General features: G+C 39.6%; 1 protein-coding gene across 3 annotated transcripts in view; it reads left to right on the top strand.

Annotated features, from left to right (window-relative positions):
- The window catches only part of abcg8 (ATP-binding cassette, sub-family G (WHITE), member 8), a 46,087-nt gene extending 36,380 nt beyond the window's left edge, over window positions 1-9,707 (top strand). For 2 of the 3 annotated variants that reach the window (XM_048536352.2, XM_048536350.2), the window contains 3 exons: window positions 4,328-4,455; window positions 6,272-6,375; window positions 9,599-9,707. In XM_048536352.2, coding sequence (XP_048392309.2) covers window positions 4,328-4,455; window positions 6,272-6,375; window positions 9,599-9,683 — 317 coding nt within the window. In that variant the 3' untranslated portion in view covers window positions 9,684-9,707. Of the gene's footprint in view, window positions 1-4,327; window positions 4,456-6,271; window positions 8,110-9,598 lie in introns of those variants that run through there. The other variant, XM_048536351.2, reaches the window with a different exon arrangement.
- Window positions 9,708-16,889: the final 7,182 nt, after the last annotated feature.

Here is a 16,889-nt window from a genome sequence, read left to right as displayed (position 1 = left end):
TTTTCTGCCCATCGTTCAAGACACTTGTTAAAACATGCTAAATCGACCAAGCTATTGGTCAAACCACTTAATGTCTACACCTTCACCTTGAAGTCATTAATTGTAGAATCCTTATAGTGCAGAAGAGGCCATTTAGCCCATCAAGTCTGAGCACCCCTCTGAAGAGCGTCCAAACCCATTCCCCATAACCCCACATTTTACCATAGTGAATCCACCTAGCCTGTGCATCTTTGGATTGTAGAAGGAAACCAGAACAAACAGCAGAAACCCATACAAACATGAGGAGAACATGCAAACTCCATACAGACTGTCTAGAATCGAACCTAAGTACCCAGCACTAACCACTGAGACACTGTACCAGCCACTATGTCTTGAGATTTTTCATGTAATTTTGTAGCATCTTTAATGTAGTTGTTGATGTTCATAGTTTCTTGTTTTGCATGCATGTTATTTGCTATTAGCGCACCCTTTTAAAAAGTAATTAAAATTTAATAGATAACTTGCCAAGGTTTATTTTTATTTGGAATTATTTGTTCTTTCATGGTGAACCGCTACTTTCTATCCTACATTTTGAAATAGATATTGATTAATTCAGTTATCCCAATATTTATGTGCACTACTGCCTTATAATTACCAGATCTTTCATATTCTTTGCATACCATCTCACAATGATTTAGGGAAGTAATAGACAAGAAAAGCAATAAAATAAATATATTGAGTGGTATTTAGGAACATATTTTAAGAATATCTAAGATTACAAAGTGACCTTGATCAATTGGGCCAATGGGCTAAGGAGTTTAATTTCGATAAGTGCGAGATGTTGCATTTTGATAAGACAAACAAGGGCAGGACTTAAACAGTTAATAGTGAGGCCCTGCAGAGTGTTGCTGAACAGAGATACCTAGGGTTTCAGGTACATAGTTCCTTGAAAGTTGCATGACACACAGACAGGCAGGGTAGTTAAGAAAGCATTTAACACGTTTGCCTTCATTGCTCGTTGAATGTAGGAGTTGGGACGTCATGTTGTGGTTATACAAGATGTTGGTGAGAACATTTTTGGAGCACTGTACAGTTCTGCTTGCCCTGCTGCAGCAAGGATATAACTAAATTGGAGAAGGTTCAGTAAAGGTTTATAAGGATGTTGCCAGGACTGGAGAGTTCAAGTTATAGGGAGAGGCTGGATAGGCAGGGATTTCTTTCATTGGAACATTCAAGGTTGATGGGTGACATTATAAAGGTTTATAAAATCGCGAGTGGCACAGATGAGGTGAACAACAAAGGTCTTTTTCCCTAGGATAAGGAGGTTTAAAACTAGAGGGTTTTTTGAAGGTGACGGAAGAAAGATTTAAAAGGAACCCAAGCGGAAACTTTTTCACACAGAGGGTGGTTCCTAAGTGAAATGAACTGCCCGAGGAAGTGGTGGGTGCAGGTTCAGTTACAACATTTAAAAGACATTTAGACGAGTACAAGATTGGGAAACGTTTGGAGGGATATGGGCCTAATGCACGCAGATGGGACTAGTTTAGTTTGGGAACTTGGTTGACACAGACAAGTTGAACCAAAGGGTTTGTTTTTGTACTGCATGACTGTAGGAGTCTGGAACAGAAAATTATACATGCATTGCAGCTTGGTCAGAATCTAAGTTCAGGCAGTAAGTTTTAAGTGAGATCCATCATCGACACATTTTTGTTTGGTTGCTGAGTTGTGCAATTTCTATTCTAAAATCCGAGCTTTTTCCTTTTTAGATATAAATATCTCCTTGTTCTATATTGGCATCACTTAATTTATTAAGATAGATGTCACAGAAGTTTTGTATTTAGTGTTCTATTGAGTCTCTCTCAACTCAAGTATTGACACATTTTTTAACATTAGTTTACAGAATAATAAGGATGGCACCAGATCAACTTGGTTTCAGCATAACAAGCAAACTGTAATCCATGAGTCCTAGTCTTAAGAACAATTAAATACTCATAATAGCGTTACACAGCACTGAGTGACTTACCTTTATTTTCTATAGTTTTGACAGATACTGCAAGATGACTGTTGTGAAAATAAAATTCATTTTAAAGCTTTGGGTTTTTCTCTGCTGAAGGGAAAGTGATTACTTCAGAGTAACAGAAAATGTTTTATCCCAGGAATAAACTGTATGTTATACCATGAAAAATTTTCAGGAATTATATTACAGTAATGAATCTTTCAAACAAGATATCCTTAGACATCAGCTATACACTTGATAGCATGGATATTAATTCAATGCATTGATATTTAGCATGTTGTCTACTGGCCATGGCCAGAGAAATAAATAAATACTAAATTATACCATCTTCATGTATGCCATGCAATGTAAGTAATGAAAGTGGCTTCATGACACTATAATACGGTCCAAACCTTGAAATCTTTCAGATTACTGATGTGGATTATTTTCAAGTGACAATCAATCAGATTTATATACAATGCTGTATATAAGAGGTGCTAATGGTAGAGGACAAGAAGACAGCTAATGTTGTTCCTATATAATGAAAGGGAAATTGAACAAAGCCTCAAAATTATAGATCTGTCAGCCTAACATTTCTGAAAGAAAAGATCCTGGAATCTATTATGTGACAGATGAGTATCTAGAGATAGAAACTACAATAAAAATTAGCACAGTTTCTGAAAAGCTAAATAATATGTAACTAACCTCAAACATTTTTTGAACAGAAAGAGAATACAGGGGTAATCAATAGATGCCAAGTACTTGGATTTTCAAAAAGTCTTTCAGAAGGTATCTCATGATTTGCTCATGACTAAGGTTATGGCAAGTCAAGTCTGGGGACCAATAGCTGAATAGAAAGTAAAAGGACTGAAAATAAATGGATGTTATTCAGGTTGGAGGAAGGTAGAAAGTAATGTTATACAGTTATTTATCACTTTTATTTAATAATTTAGACTTTAGAATAATTAGTTTAATGACATTTTACAGATGGGGCTACAATTAACAATAGGGGAATATACATAAGCTGCTGGAAAACTTGCAGACTGGGCAGTTAAGTAGCCTAGTTATTTTTTAACAAATGAAAATGTGGAATAGGACAATGGCAAAATCACCTACAGCTTAGAAAATAAGAAAGCGAATGGTAGAGAAGAGAAAGGGATTGCAGGATACAGGTAACGAAAAGAGCATTGCAGGCTAGCAAAGCAATTAAAATTGTTAACAAAGCATTGAAATTTATTTGCAGGGCTATGGAATTCACAAGTAGAGAAGTTACATTAAACTTGCATAGGATCCTGGTCAGGCCCCACATGGAGTACTGGGCGCAGTTTTAGTTACCTACTGTTAAAAGGCTGCAGAAGCACTGATGAAAGTACAAAAAGTGATTAGATGTATGGTACCTTAATATAGATATTTGGGAAAGGTTTGGGCTTTCACTTTTGGAAAAGAGAAGACTTAGATGGGGCTTGATAGTAGTTTTTAAAATTATGAGCAAGTTGAAACGGGAGAGAATGTTTCCACTTTTAGGAAAATCCAATACAAGGGATTATGAATGGAACATATTTACTAATAAATCCAAGGTGGAAAAAAGCCTTGGTTGACAGTTTCAATTGCCTGGGCATGTCCTTTCTCCTTCAGGATGCACTGGAATTTTCAAAGTGAGGTTTTTTGGTGGGTTTGAAGCTGCGAACACACCTCTAGTGATAGAGTCCTTGGGATGGAGACAACCAAGGGGTTTTTTTTTCAAATTGCAAACCATTGAACTCCACCAGTACGGTGCAAATTAATACACAGCTGTTAGATTCAATGTTGGGAATACAAAGGTAATTTGTTTGATGAAACCATAACCATTAGGGGTTTTGTATGAGATTGGGTGTAGTACTTTCCGTCAGACATTTAATAACTGCTGTGCACATTGAGGCTGCTGACTTCTCTCTTCTGCGAGGAAACAGCAGACTCAAGAAAACAGCACCCATATACATGTAACAATCCTGATTTACTGGCAACTCCCACCTCTTCAATTCTTTTATTTACTTAATCTGTTGAGACACGTTTATTGACACTTTCATGGCCAGAGGCACTTGAACCCGGACGTCTGGACTTAGTGACATTACAACCGCACCACAGTATCTCCTAGAACTGACTGACGCTGTCTTTAATTGGGTCCTAAATACGCATCCAACCCAATTAGACTATTTATATTTGAAGACAGTATTATATGAACGACACAGAAGTGGCACAGTGTCACAAGTGAGAAATTAACCCATCATTGTGTTCCCAACCTAGACTGAGGGGAGGAAAGGAGAAAAGGATTGAATTTGAGAATTAACTTCATGTTTTTGCATTTACTCACAGTTGCCTCCTGGTTTTCCAAGATCTCCTTCCTCCGTTGGGGTTTTGAAGGTCTGATACAAGTTCAGTTCACAGGACATCTGTATTCGTTTACGATAGGGAATATCACCATTCCAGTGAAAGGCACAGATGTAAGTAGGAGCTATGCTGAACTTATGTTGAAACAATCAAAATTGTTGCTAATTATAAAACAGAAAAATTTCCATATTAGAATTTTTTTGGCATTTGCAATTGATTAGGTATTATTTAAAAATCTTCTCAAAACTTGCTTTCATTTAAAAATATTTGTGGCAAAGACCATTGCATGTAGAACTAAAAGGAATATGTTTGCAAGGATAGACGGTTTGGAGCAGAAAAGAGAAAGGATACAGGTGAAAGGAACTTTCTTACAATAAAAGGTTCTGGTGAGCTGGAGGCCTGAATTAAGGTTGCTCATCTCCATAAATCATTTGGCAATATAATTTAGGGAATGACATCAACCTGTTTGCTACAAAACCAAGTTGGCAAGGGAATATACTGCAGGAGGAGATGGATGTTTAGGTGCTACTTACAAATCAATGTAGCAACTAAACGAGTCTACTTTGAAAGTAAAAATAACAGAAGAAAATAAATATACACAGATTTTAAACCAAGCACAAAGATCTTGGAGTTCAAATATATTAATTACTAACACAGGGTCATGTGAGTGAAGTCATGTAATAGTTTACAAAACTGCACTTTCATTTCAATATCCATCCTTAACATTTACAATGGAAACAGCCTGAGTAAACTTGCAAAATCATTATGCCACTCAACTACTCTGCCTGTACTAGAGAGAAATGTTAGCTTTTCAACTAGTATTGCCCTACAATGCAGATCTATACTTTGTGAGTATCCTGCAAGTGTATCAGAGAGGTGCCCTGACTGTCATGAAGAGACAGTAATGGGAGATTGTGAAATGCAGGAGACCACCTTTCTGTTGCCCACCTGCCCAGTCTCCAGCTGTCTCCTGTTTAATGGGAGAGGTGGAAGCATGGGGCAGTTTGCTCTTGGACCTATCCAGACCCTTAATTGGCCGATGAATGGCCATCCTTGTGCTTACCATTGAGAGAATGGCCATCATTGATGAATGGTCATACCAAGCTGGTAGCCAAGCAGCTTCAACGGCACTGGGTGGTGTCAGGCAAGAGGAGAGTTCTTCCTTCGTGGCTCCCATGTATCAATTGAAGACACCCCAATCCCCAGGGGTGTAAAATTGCTTGGCAAATATGGATTCCAAAAGAAACTACAGAGTTATGAACACAGTCCAATCCATCCCACAAACCAGCCTCCCATCTATTGGCTTCATTAGTACTCCCCACTGCATCAGGAAAGGAACCAACATAATCAAAGATGCCTCCCACTCCCCTAATACTCTCTTTCACCCTCTTCCATCAGGCAGAAGACATAGAAGTTTGAATACACTTAAGAATAGCTTCTTCCCCATTGTTATCAGGCTAACGAATGGAGGTCTTAAATGTTAAATGATCTTAAATGAGAGGGATCTTAAACGATCTCTCTCTGCTATGATATTGCACCCTGCACTCCGGTCTGCTACCCTGATGTGCTTATTTTGCAGGATCTGCCTATAAAGCATGTAAAACGACACTTTTCATGATACCTTGGTACATGTAACAGTAATAAATCAAATCAAAAGATTAGTGAGAAAAATATTATTTGTAAGTGTCTAACAGAAGGAACAGTTTACTGAAATTAAGGTGCTACATGGAATAAAATTGTTCTAATCCAGCTCAGAGTTCAATTTTATCATATCATCAATCCCAATACATTAAAAATGACCAAAGCTAAGTGCCTACCTAATGTTTGTGTGGTTTTATTATTTTGATGGTATCTCTCTGTATGTTAAGTGCCAAATTTAAAACATGATCGAATGACAGCTCGTAACTTCTATTTTTATATATTTTCTAGATAATTGAATCTATGGACATGAACTCAGAACCACTCTACATGTGTTATGCCATCTTGATAGCCATTTGTTTTGGATTCCTGGTCCTCTATTATGTGTCTTTAAGGTTTGTCAAACAGAAATCAAATCAAGATTGGTAAAATACAATTACCACAGCTATTTCAGATGCTGTGTACACAAACGAAAGCTATTTCAAATAATTCCGAGACTACTTATTTCCTTCACCCAGACAGTTGAGGCTGGATAGTGCTTTGAGATGGTATACATTATTACTTCTAACATTATCCATAATAGTATAATAACGAGCTGGTGATCAAATGAAACAAGTTTTTTGAATTGATACTTCTGAATGTTGCAAGAATTGACAGCCTTCAGACCTCTCAACTGAATGGCTATACCTAATGTATATGTTTAAGCATTTTAATTATTTCAAAAATACACCTTATTCATAAAAAAAAATCAATGTATATACATAGCCAGAGTTTGGTTCTGTACAGTAGCATATCAAGGAAACAAAAACATTGGTGTTTGACTGTATCCAACAAACAAAAAGACAGCTCTTACACAGGTTATGTTTACATGTACTTGAGGCACCGAGAGAGTCCGAAGACCAAATGGACCTCCATTTACCTTTAACAGGAAGACGTCAGACAGTGGTCTTTCCCCAAAGCACCGTGGTAGCAGCTGCCCCAAGCTTTGGTCTACCTCTCAGCATGTGGTCCTGGCTCTTGGAATGTGCCAGCTTGAATGTTCATTCGGGGTCAACTCCTTGTTTTGGAAAACCAGCAAACCAAAGGGTTTCTGGGCAAACCAAATAGTGCCTTTCACCAAGTTGCTGGTCCTCCAGGCATAGTCGATGTTTGTCTTGGTGTGTGCCCTGGGAAACAGGTAGTAGAGCACAGTCCTGTATTACAGAGCAGCTCTGGAAGAAGCTCAACAAAAACCTCTGCATCTTTCTCTATACTTCCCTTACATACAGATGTGTGATGGTTTCTATCCTCCACCCTACATCCCTACCCCTGGCCCACAGCTTTTATTTTTTCAAAAGTTTACATTATTCATACAAAAACTTTGTGTGTATATACACAGTCACAAACGTGGTTTGGCTCTGTACAGTAGCGTGTCAAAGAAGCAAACAAACATTGGAGTTTAACACTTTGAAAAGACAAAGACCTCTGCTTCACACACACACACACACACACACACACACACACACACACACACACACACACACACAACCCCCCTACCTGGCCCATCCCCCCCAGACATTGAAGAATGGTAGGTTGTTTTATCTCTGATAACATCACAGCTAAGCCTGGTCATTTTTAATATCCACACTATACTTTTAAGTAAAAATTTAACATCACTTGCTCAACTGTAATCAAATATGACATTGTTTCAGAACTTGAGCCTGGTCATTCAAGATTTGGAATCACACCAACTGACCGGGTACTGGGTCGAGTAACAGACAGCCATAATGGAGCTCAGATAATGATTATCATAAGGATGTCAGAGAGATATGGAGCAAATGTTGCTAAATAACGTTTAGAGTAAATTAAGTAAATAAAATTCTGTCATTAATTAGTTAAATGTTAGAACAATCCTGAAGTGTTTAATGACCTTCTTTCATTCTTTCTTTGGATGGAGTTCCTTAGTCTGCATGGCAAGTTCTACAGTAGGCCCTGTGCACATGAACTGAGCCATCAGGGACGCACGCACAAAGACAGTCAACTTGACTGTGAATGGAGTACGTTTGGGTATTAGATGGATTTCTGCAGTTTTGCATTCTCAGCAAAGAAAGCAATTAGAGTTGCTTTTTCTTCGAACATAATTGTTTGACACCAGCCTTACACATTATTATAAATATTATAATATGTCTCTTTGTTCTGTTAAGTTTGGTATATGATAAAATGTTTAACATTGATTAAATAAATATTGCCTGATTATGTAAAAGGAACATTGTGTTGTATTTAGAATTTAAGTTTGGTATGAAATAAACTTCAAGGCATGTTGATTGCTTTTTACTACAGTTTCCCCAGGATGTTCATAAGATCTTATTGCAAGCAATTCAGTTAAAATATAAAAATTAATTAAAATAATTGTAATTGACAAAAAAATTGTGATGGACAAATAGGGATTTGATTAGTTGGGAATTGGAGCACAGTTTATAATGTAGAATGGCAGTAGCAAGCACATGTTCCCTCGACTCTGACCAACAATGTACTGCCTCTTTAAAAATTGAACAGCAATAATTTGGGATTGGAACAATGGCAATTTGAACACTAACCATCAATAAGGTCCCTAAAAGAAAATACTTAATTAATAACATAGTTGCCCCTTGAGTTAGGCATTTTGGTAACTGATTGGGGGCTGTTGGAACACACTGCATGTAGGATTCATCATTCTGGGAAGAGCGGCCATTTATGGAAGAACCAGCAGATGGCAGCAAAGTATCACCTAATAATCTCTGCAGAATCGGACAACTTCAGTAAATTGTAGATTGTTTTGCTGCTGAATATCTTTTGTTTATTTGCAACATAATTTCTTTCAGTAACAAGGCACATGACAAAATTAAAATAATAATTTCCTATTTTCATCCCAGTTAGCCAGCACGCCCACTTCACCATTTAAACGATTTGCAGAAATTTTACATCAGGGAACTAATGCGTACTTTTAAAAATCATATTCAAAAACATCTTTGAGCACCAGGATTGAACTTTTTTGTATATATATCGGTCCGATAAGAGTTGTATTGCTGCTGATATTGACTGTCCATTGACTGAGTTAGGGATAGCTAATTGGCCGAGAGGCTAGAAATATGCTGATACTACTTTGTAACATTGCTGTTAAATTTCTCCGAATAGAAAAAACTCAGTGAAAGGCTTCAGGATGTAAAAATGTTGGCTCCACACAGACAAATCTAAAACAAAACTTAAGAAAAACTTTACAATTACAAAACCAAATGATTTTGAGAGATTCTTTCAGGAGTAGAGTAAGCTATTCAGTCCACTGAGCCTGCTATGCTTTTTTAAATCTTGGCTGAACATCAACTCAAAGCCACGTTTCTGGTTATTCCCTTAATGTCAGCAATCTCCAGAAACCTATTGCTTTCTGTTTTGAACATGCTCAATGAGCTAGCACAATCATCTGGTCAAATTACGCCTATATTTTGTTGTTGAGAAGGAAGGAACACATTGAAGCATTGGTGCCACACAAGGATTGGAATTATGTGGAAATACTTGAGAAATTTCACTGGGGTGGTGGGAAAACAGACATATATGCTCACTTATTAATTTTTGGACTAATTTTATATCCCTGCTTTCTCCCAGCCCAGCCCAAAACCACACAACTGAACTGTTCCCAATCAGTGGCTGTAAGGAGGGTCAAAAACTCCTGCTGTTGGCCTTCTTGTGACAAAACAGGCAATTTTTTGGGAAAATGCAGCAGCCTGACCCATACAATGGTGGGATCCAGAGAGCAAGATGTGCTTCTTTTTCAGGTAATATACTACTACATCATTAAGGTTATAGACTGAAATATAAACAGATGGCACTTGATGGGCAACTTGTCACCATTTTGAACAATTTGTAGCAAGCTCCTCATGGTTCTTCATGTCAATAATGCTAGCCTTCAAGGAGAACTGCCTGTGTAGTGTCTTCCTTTTACTGCCCTGGAATGCAGGACACTGAGTTGAGAAAACAGGACCTGGCAAAGGAAATGCTGCTCAGCCAGAGTAGAGTGTCCAGTCCTTCATTATTCATTTTGTAAGAGTTTTGTCTGAATGCTTGTAGACCTGACTTCAGGAAGGATGCTTGTGTTGTTTAGGGTCCTTCCTACTGAATGTCACTAGCTATCTTGTGCATCACTGCTACACTCCAGGTCACACTGCAGTACTGACTCATGGTCAGAACAACCACAAAGCCTCCTCACACCATTGTGGAGGTCTTTGTTTCAAAGAGACGTTACTGTAGTAGATAGAAGGCTGAGCTGGCGCACCTGATCCAGTGATAATGGGAACTGCAGATGCTGGAGATTCCAAGATAATAAAATGTGAGGCTGGATGAACACAGCAGGCCAAGCAGCATCTCAGGAGCACAAAAGCTGACGTTTCGGGCCTAGACCCTTCATCAGAGAGGGGGATGGGGGGAGGGAACTGGAATAAATAGGGAGAGAGGGGGAGGCGGACCGAAGATGGAGAGTAAAGAAGATAGGTGGAGAGGGTGTAGGTGGGGAGGTAGGGAGGGGATAGGTCAGTCCAGGGAAGACGGACAGGTCAAGGAGGTGGGATGAGGTTAGTAGGTAGCGGGAGGTGCGGCTTGGGGTGGGAGGAAGGGATGGGTGAGAGGAAGAACCGGTTAGGGAGGCAGAGACAGGTTGGACTGGTTTTGGGATGCAGTGGGTGGGGGGGAAGAGCTGGGCTGGTTGTGTGGTGCAGTGGGGGGAGGGGATGAACTGGGCTGGTTCAGGGATGCAGTAGGGGAAGGGGAGATTTTGAAACTGGTGAAGTCCACATTGATACCATTGGGCTGCAGGGTTCCCAGGCGGAATACGAGTTGCTGTTCCTGCAACCTTCGGGTGGCATCACTGTGGCAGTGCAGGAGGCCCATGATGGACATGTCATCAAGAGAATGGGAGGGGGAGTGGAAATGGTTTGCGACTGGGAGGTGCAGTTGTTTGTTGCGAACCGAGCGGAGGTGTTCTGCAAAGCGGTCCCCAAGCCACCTGATCCAGTGTTGGATCTGCTCAGTAATGGTGACCTTTTGCAAGGAATGGTAATTATTCAACATTCCAGTGTCTCTCCTTCCGCACATGTATAAATATGTAAGTGTAAAATATGTTTTATATATAGTTCTGGAATATTTGACTAACCAGCTATGGGTTGATAGGAGCTTTGATTGGCAACACTCAAGGGCAGATCAAGTCTCTGCAAATTTAAAGATTTACAACCAATTTGCTAATCTGGTGCAGAGTGGGCAGCAACACTGTGGTCATCCACATACTGGAAGTCATATAAGTATGTTTTAACCAGAGATCTCTCTGCTAGGAGCTTTCCATTTAACCAATATTTAACACTCACACCAAAAGGCAGTCAATGTAATGCACCCTCCATGATACTGGTGATGCTGAAGGAGGGAGCTGAGCAGTTATTTAAGAATCGCCAGCAACAGATGGTGTTGGTGAAGGAGGGCACGTGGAGCAGTCAACTAGACCTTTTCTAAGCAAAATGGGCATCTTTTGGGGAGGGAGGTCTCATGGGAAGCAGCAGCAAACAAAAGGCATTCCTCAATCCAACGTAATTCACAGTTCCCATCATCTCTAATCCACAGACTCCTTATTTAACTTTAATCTCTCTCCATATTTACAATGATCTGATTTCAACAGAATAGAGAATCTCTACTTCATGATTTTTGGGCCTTCCAATTTCACAGGAAGGTAGGATGTTAAGAGGCAACTTTGACAGAAATTTATAAAATAACGAGAGATGTAGGTAGAGTCAATGGTAGTTGTCTTGCCTAGGATGGGGGAATTTCAAGACTAGGGGCACATTTTTAAACCTCTCTCCTCTCACCTTAAAAAAAAAGACAGGAGACTTTTTTCTTGCAGAGGGTCGTTTGCGTGTAGAATGAACTTCCTGAGGAGGTGGTGGATGTGGGTACAATTTACTTGTTTAAAAGAAATTTGAATAAGTACATGAATTGGAAAGATTTGGAGGGATATGAGCCAGGAGCAGGCAGGTGGAACCAGTTTGGTTTAACGTAAGGTTCAGCATGGACTGGTTGGACTGAAGGGTCTGTTTCCAGTGGTATGACTGACTATATGCTTAAGTTTCTTGTTATGTAAATATTCATTGTCAGGCACATTGTTAATAGTATGAAGGCTCTCTGAAAACCTTTTGCTTGATGCTGATCAGATTTTAACAGCATTGGTTTCAGATCTTGTACTCGAGTAAGATGCATGAAGTAGATGCATGTAGCAGTTTGACATCTGAGTTTCTGAAGAAAAGCCACAGACACTTGTGATTTTCTGAGTGAAAAGCTTAGGTCAGTTTATTGAATGCGATGAAGAATTGCTGTTGTTGGTTTTGACATTTCTATATTTGTCTCATGATAGAGACTGTGTCAGACATTCCTCTGAAAAGTTCAAAGCCCCACTATGTCCCTGAAACAATTCCATCAGCCTCAGGAAGTAGGTAATTCAGAGCAATGTGAGTCAGGATTTCTCCTATGGGAAATACCTTGATAATATCCACAGCATGATTCATGATTCATCTGCGTTCCTGAAGATCATTACAAGTTGAGATGGTGGGGCAAGTGTTCAAGTTTTTCTTTATCTTCAAATCTTAAGGATGACTTCATGAGCAAATGACCATCAGTTTGGAAGACCTTAAGCAGAACACTATCAGGCATCAGGCACTGTTGGTTTTCAGAGATAATGTGAACTGCAGATGCTGGAGAATCCAAGATAACAAAGTGTGAGGCTGGATGAAGACAGCAGGCCAAGCAGCATCTCAGGAGCACAAAAGCTGACGTTTTGGGCCTAGACCCTTCATCAGAGAGGGGGATGGGGAGAGGGTTCTGAAAATAAATACGGAGCGGTGGACCGAAGATGGACGAGAGAGTTGCAGTAGGACAGAGTCCCCTGAGGTTGGTCCAGAGGGAGGAGGGTAACTTCTTCAGGTTAGGCATCCCTGGAAGAGGCTTCGCAGTGGAGGTTAAAATTGTGATGAGAGATAATGCGAACTGCAGATACTGGAGAATCCAAGATAACAAAGTGTGGCACTAGATGAACACAGCAGGCCAAGCAGCATCTCAGGAGCACAAAAGCTGACGTTTCGAGCCTAGACCCTTCATCAGAGAGGGTTCTGAAATAAATAATTTGTTATCTTGGATTCTCCAGCATCTGCAGTTCACATTATCTCTGATCACAATTTTAACCTCACTGCAAAGCCTCTTCCAGGGATGCCTAACCTGAAGAAGTTATCCTCCTCCCTCCGGACCAACCTCAGGGAATCTCTCTCCCACTGCAACTCTCTTGTCCATCTTTGGTCCGCCTCCCCGTCTCTGATGAAGGATCTAGGCCTGAAACGTCAGCTTTTGTGCTCCTGAGATGCTGCTTGGCCTGCTGTGTTCATCCAGCTCCACACTTTGTTACTGTTGGTTTTCATCCATTTTGTTGCTTGTTGCTATTATCACAATCATTGTGATTCACTTATGGGTTCTGCAATACTGGGAAGATAGCCTGGATTTATACTTATGGAGTTATTGAAAATGTTTTTTTTTCCCCAGCATTGAAAGATGGAATTGCCATCCTTAAGAAGAGGGATATAACATTCAGGGAGCAAAAAAGATTTTGTCAGTTTGACCTTAGTCTGTCAAATGGTCCCTGGTGGCTTCACAAAAGCCTTGTATGTTACGACAATCAGTTAATTGTTGGATTTCTCAGGCACTCTTCCTGTGGCTTGATTTATAATGGCCCAGACTTGTCTTTGGACATTAGCCTTCGTTGTTGAATGCTGCCTTCTTGACTTGTGACCTTGGATTGATCTGCCAGGCAACGAAGGCAGCTGTTATTATTCTAGACCTTGCTTCTACAGTGAGACAATGATCTTCATCTTGAAATTTTGTTCCTAGAATACCATTGTGTTAGTTGGATGCTCATTACTGACAGAACAAGTTGATGAGCTACCATACAGGTATCCAACTCCAACATGGATCAAGCATACAGACATAGTAGACCAAGATTAGAAAGATCCATATGTACATGCAGAGTAGCTCGTGTCATAGTGAATTCAGATTGCATGGAGCTGGTATCTGGAAGGCTGCAGAAGCATGTCTTCCCATACCATATGTAAATAGTTACATATAAAGTGATGGGAGACAATATATTTCTACAGACATCACATAGGTCTTTAACTCAAACAAAGACATCATTCAGGTGGTGAGTCTTTAGACTAGGATGCCTGTGTGGCTCTGTGTTGGTGGAAGAGTGTGTTTCGTAACAATGGTTTTTCCCATGTTCAGGGTGACAATGTTATTTTCCCCAGTGAATCTTCAGACAGAGCCAGAACCAACCTTGGCAATTAAAGGACTATTTTTCTTTTGGGATGGTAGAGGGGACTTCATTAAAGTCAGAAACTTACCTTGATACTTTATCAAGAGAAATAAGCACTGATGACTGTGGCTTAATATTAATGGTTGACCTGGAGGTGTAGTGTCATGATCCTTCATTTATACAACTGCAAACCTCTGGCAGTGTATCCAAAATGCTGTTCTGGGTGGCAGAACAGCCAACTGCTAGATTTCAGGGTCACCATGAGGCTTTCCTCTCCAGTAGGTGGTGCATCTTTCTGCTTGCTTCTTCAGCTGGCTGTCCTTGGGAAGATTGGTCTCAGAGTTGGCAATGATATCAATTTGGGGCCCTGACAGTACATGTGATATACTTGAGTGGCAATACAGAAAATGAACTAAAGATTGCTGGAGTGTTCTAATGTCCCAAACTACAAAATTTGAAGTTTTCCTTCTTTGAGCACAAAGTTGATGCCCGTTGTCAGGTATCGTTCCCATACAGGAGTTAGTGGGACAGCCCTATTTTTAGAGCACCTTTTCCAGCCCGTTTCCCATTTGGATACATTGAGGATGGCTAGAAGAGGATTGCTGACTCTCAAGTGCTGCTGTCTAGACAAAACCACTGTCCCAAAAGAGATGTCCAACAGCCTTCATGTATCTGTTGCCAAGGTGTAGATTATTTTACTGAGACTCCAAAGTGTGCAGCCTTGTCCCCACCACCAATTTGCCATCTGCATGACACTTTACAAATGAACCCTGGTTGAAGGTTATGCATGATTCTTGTTCACCCCAAGTGTGGGGAGCCACAATGACAGAGACCACTGTCTCTTCAGCCTTCTTCTGTCTTCGTGGTTGGTGCTCCATCATTGGTGGTCATCTTGAATCCCACTGTGGCAAGGAGTTCTGAAAACATTGCTGAAAGACTTGTTAGAGTATGCAAACCTCTCCAGCATGTCAAGGTAGAGATCTATAGAGCAGTTACCCCTATACTACCTGACTCTTTGTAGGCAATTGCTCGTCTTCTATATGTAAGAATTAAATTGACTCTAGTCAAAGTTAGCTTTAGAACATTAGTCACCATTTACTTCTGCGATGAAGCAGTGTAAAATGCAGCACACAGATCTCAATACTAAGACTATACCCCATATAACCATCACCTATGCTGGTGTTCAGATGTTTTCTTCTTCAGATTTGTAAGAGTGTGGCAATTAGCATTAACAACAGCCCAAAAGAATATTCAGATTCCTGGATCTCAATTGTTAATACTAAGGAAATAACAGACAAGAGATTTGAGATGATAAAAGCAAGATAAATCACAGACCAAGAGAAGTGATACCTATTTTGAAAGGGGCATTTTCTAACCAGAATAAGTCAGTTTCATTCCAAAGGGAAAGAGGTGATGGTTCTGATAAATTACTGATTATACAACCTCTATTCAAAATGACAAATATGTAACAATCTGAGAAAACAAGAACTGTGTTAATGGAAAATAGCACCACTCATGAGTATAAACTAATAGCTTTAAACCATTGGAGTTTCTTTTCTCAATGTATCAGATACAAACACACTATGCTAATTCTGATTCAGTCGGCAAGAGGTACAAGGTTCTGAAAGCGTGCATTACTCATCCAGCATAACAGTAAAAACTTCAAAATAAAATGGCATTGAATGGTAACCACTTCTGTGGTTCTTTGAGGAATTTCGTTATTTGATGAGAATTCACAGCTATTTATTTAATTAAGAAATGTTAAGGAGCATTTGCTCCCCCATCCCTGCAGCACAATTAACTTGTTTTTTGTTATCACTCCATTGCTGAAAGATGTGCCTTTTCACACTTTGAAGTTTCATAATTTAATTGCTATGTGTCCAAGTGAAAAATGTCAGCTTCCAAATTCAGTTCATAAGAAAAAAATGAAATAAGAGATGAAACAAGTTCCCGGAGATACTGGTGAAAAACTACATTTAAAAATACAAAAAGAAAAGCTATTGTATTGTAACATGCAGTATTTCTGCTGCCTATTAGCTTCCAGATAATTGTAGGTGGGGAGGAAGGACAAATTATGTAAACAGTGGTCTTTGTATCTGGCTCCTGCCTGATTGAGATGTCATTCTCATTGTTACTTAATGTTAAAGCAGTTTATTTTCAGACCCCTCTTTCAAAAATAGAGAGGAACATCTGGTTAGTGACAGGATTGAAAGTTAGTTAATGAGGGAAGAAATAGTATTGAGTGCAAGGTGGCAGGTCCCATTAAAATGTCAAATCAAAGAATTTGGCTGATCGAGGATGTGGCATATATTTTAATCTTAGGAAGCAACACATACTCAACAACTAACACTTACATTCTGCTGTTGCAGAGAATTAAATCCAGGCAGTGCATAGTCAATTGGATATTAAAAAAAGCTTGAAGGATGGCTGTGGCAGAGGGTGCTTTTCATCTGGGGGTCTGTAATGAGCAGTGTGCTACAAGGATGGATGCTGGGTCCACTGTTTTTTGGCATTTGTATAAATGGTTTGGATGTGAATATAGGAGACACAGTCAGTAAGTTTGCAGAT

Source organism: Stegostoma tigrinum, chromosome 9, assembly GCF_030684315.1.
Source record: "Stegostoma tigrinum isolate sSteTig4 chromosome 9, sSteTig4.hap1, whole genome shotgun sequence".
Lineage (NCBI taxonomy): Eukaryota > Metazoa > Chordata > Chondrichthyes > Orectolobiformes > Stegostomatidae > Stegostoma > Stegostoma tigrinum.
The sequence above is the reverse complement of the archived record's forward strand: the minus strand, read 5'-3'. Positions and strand labels throughout refer to the sequence as shown.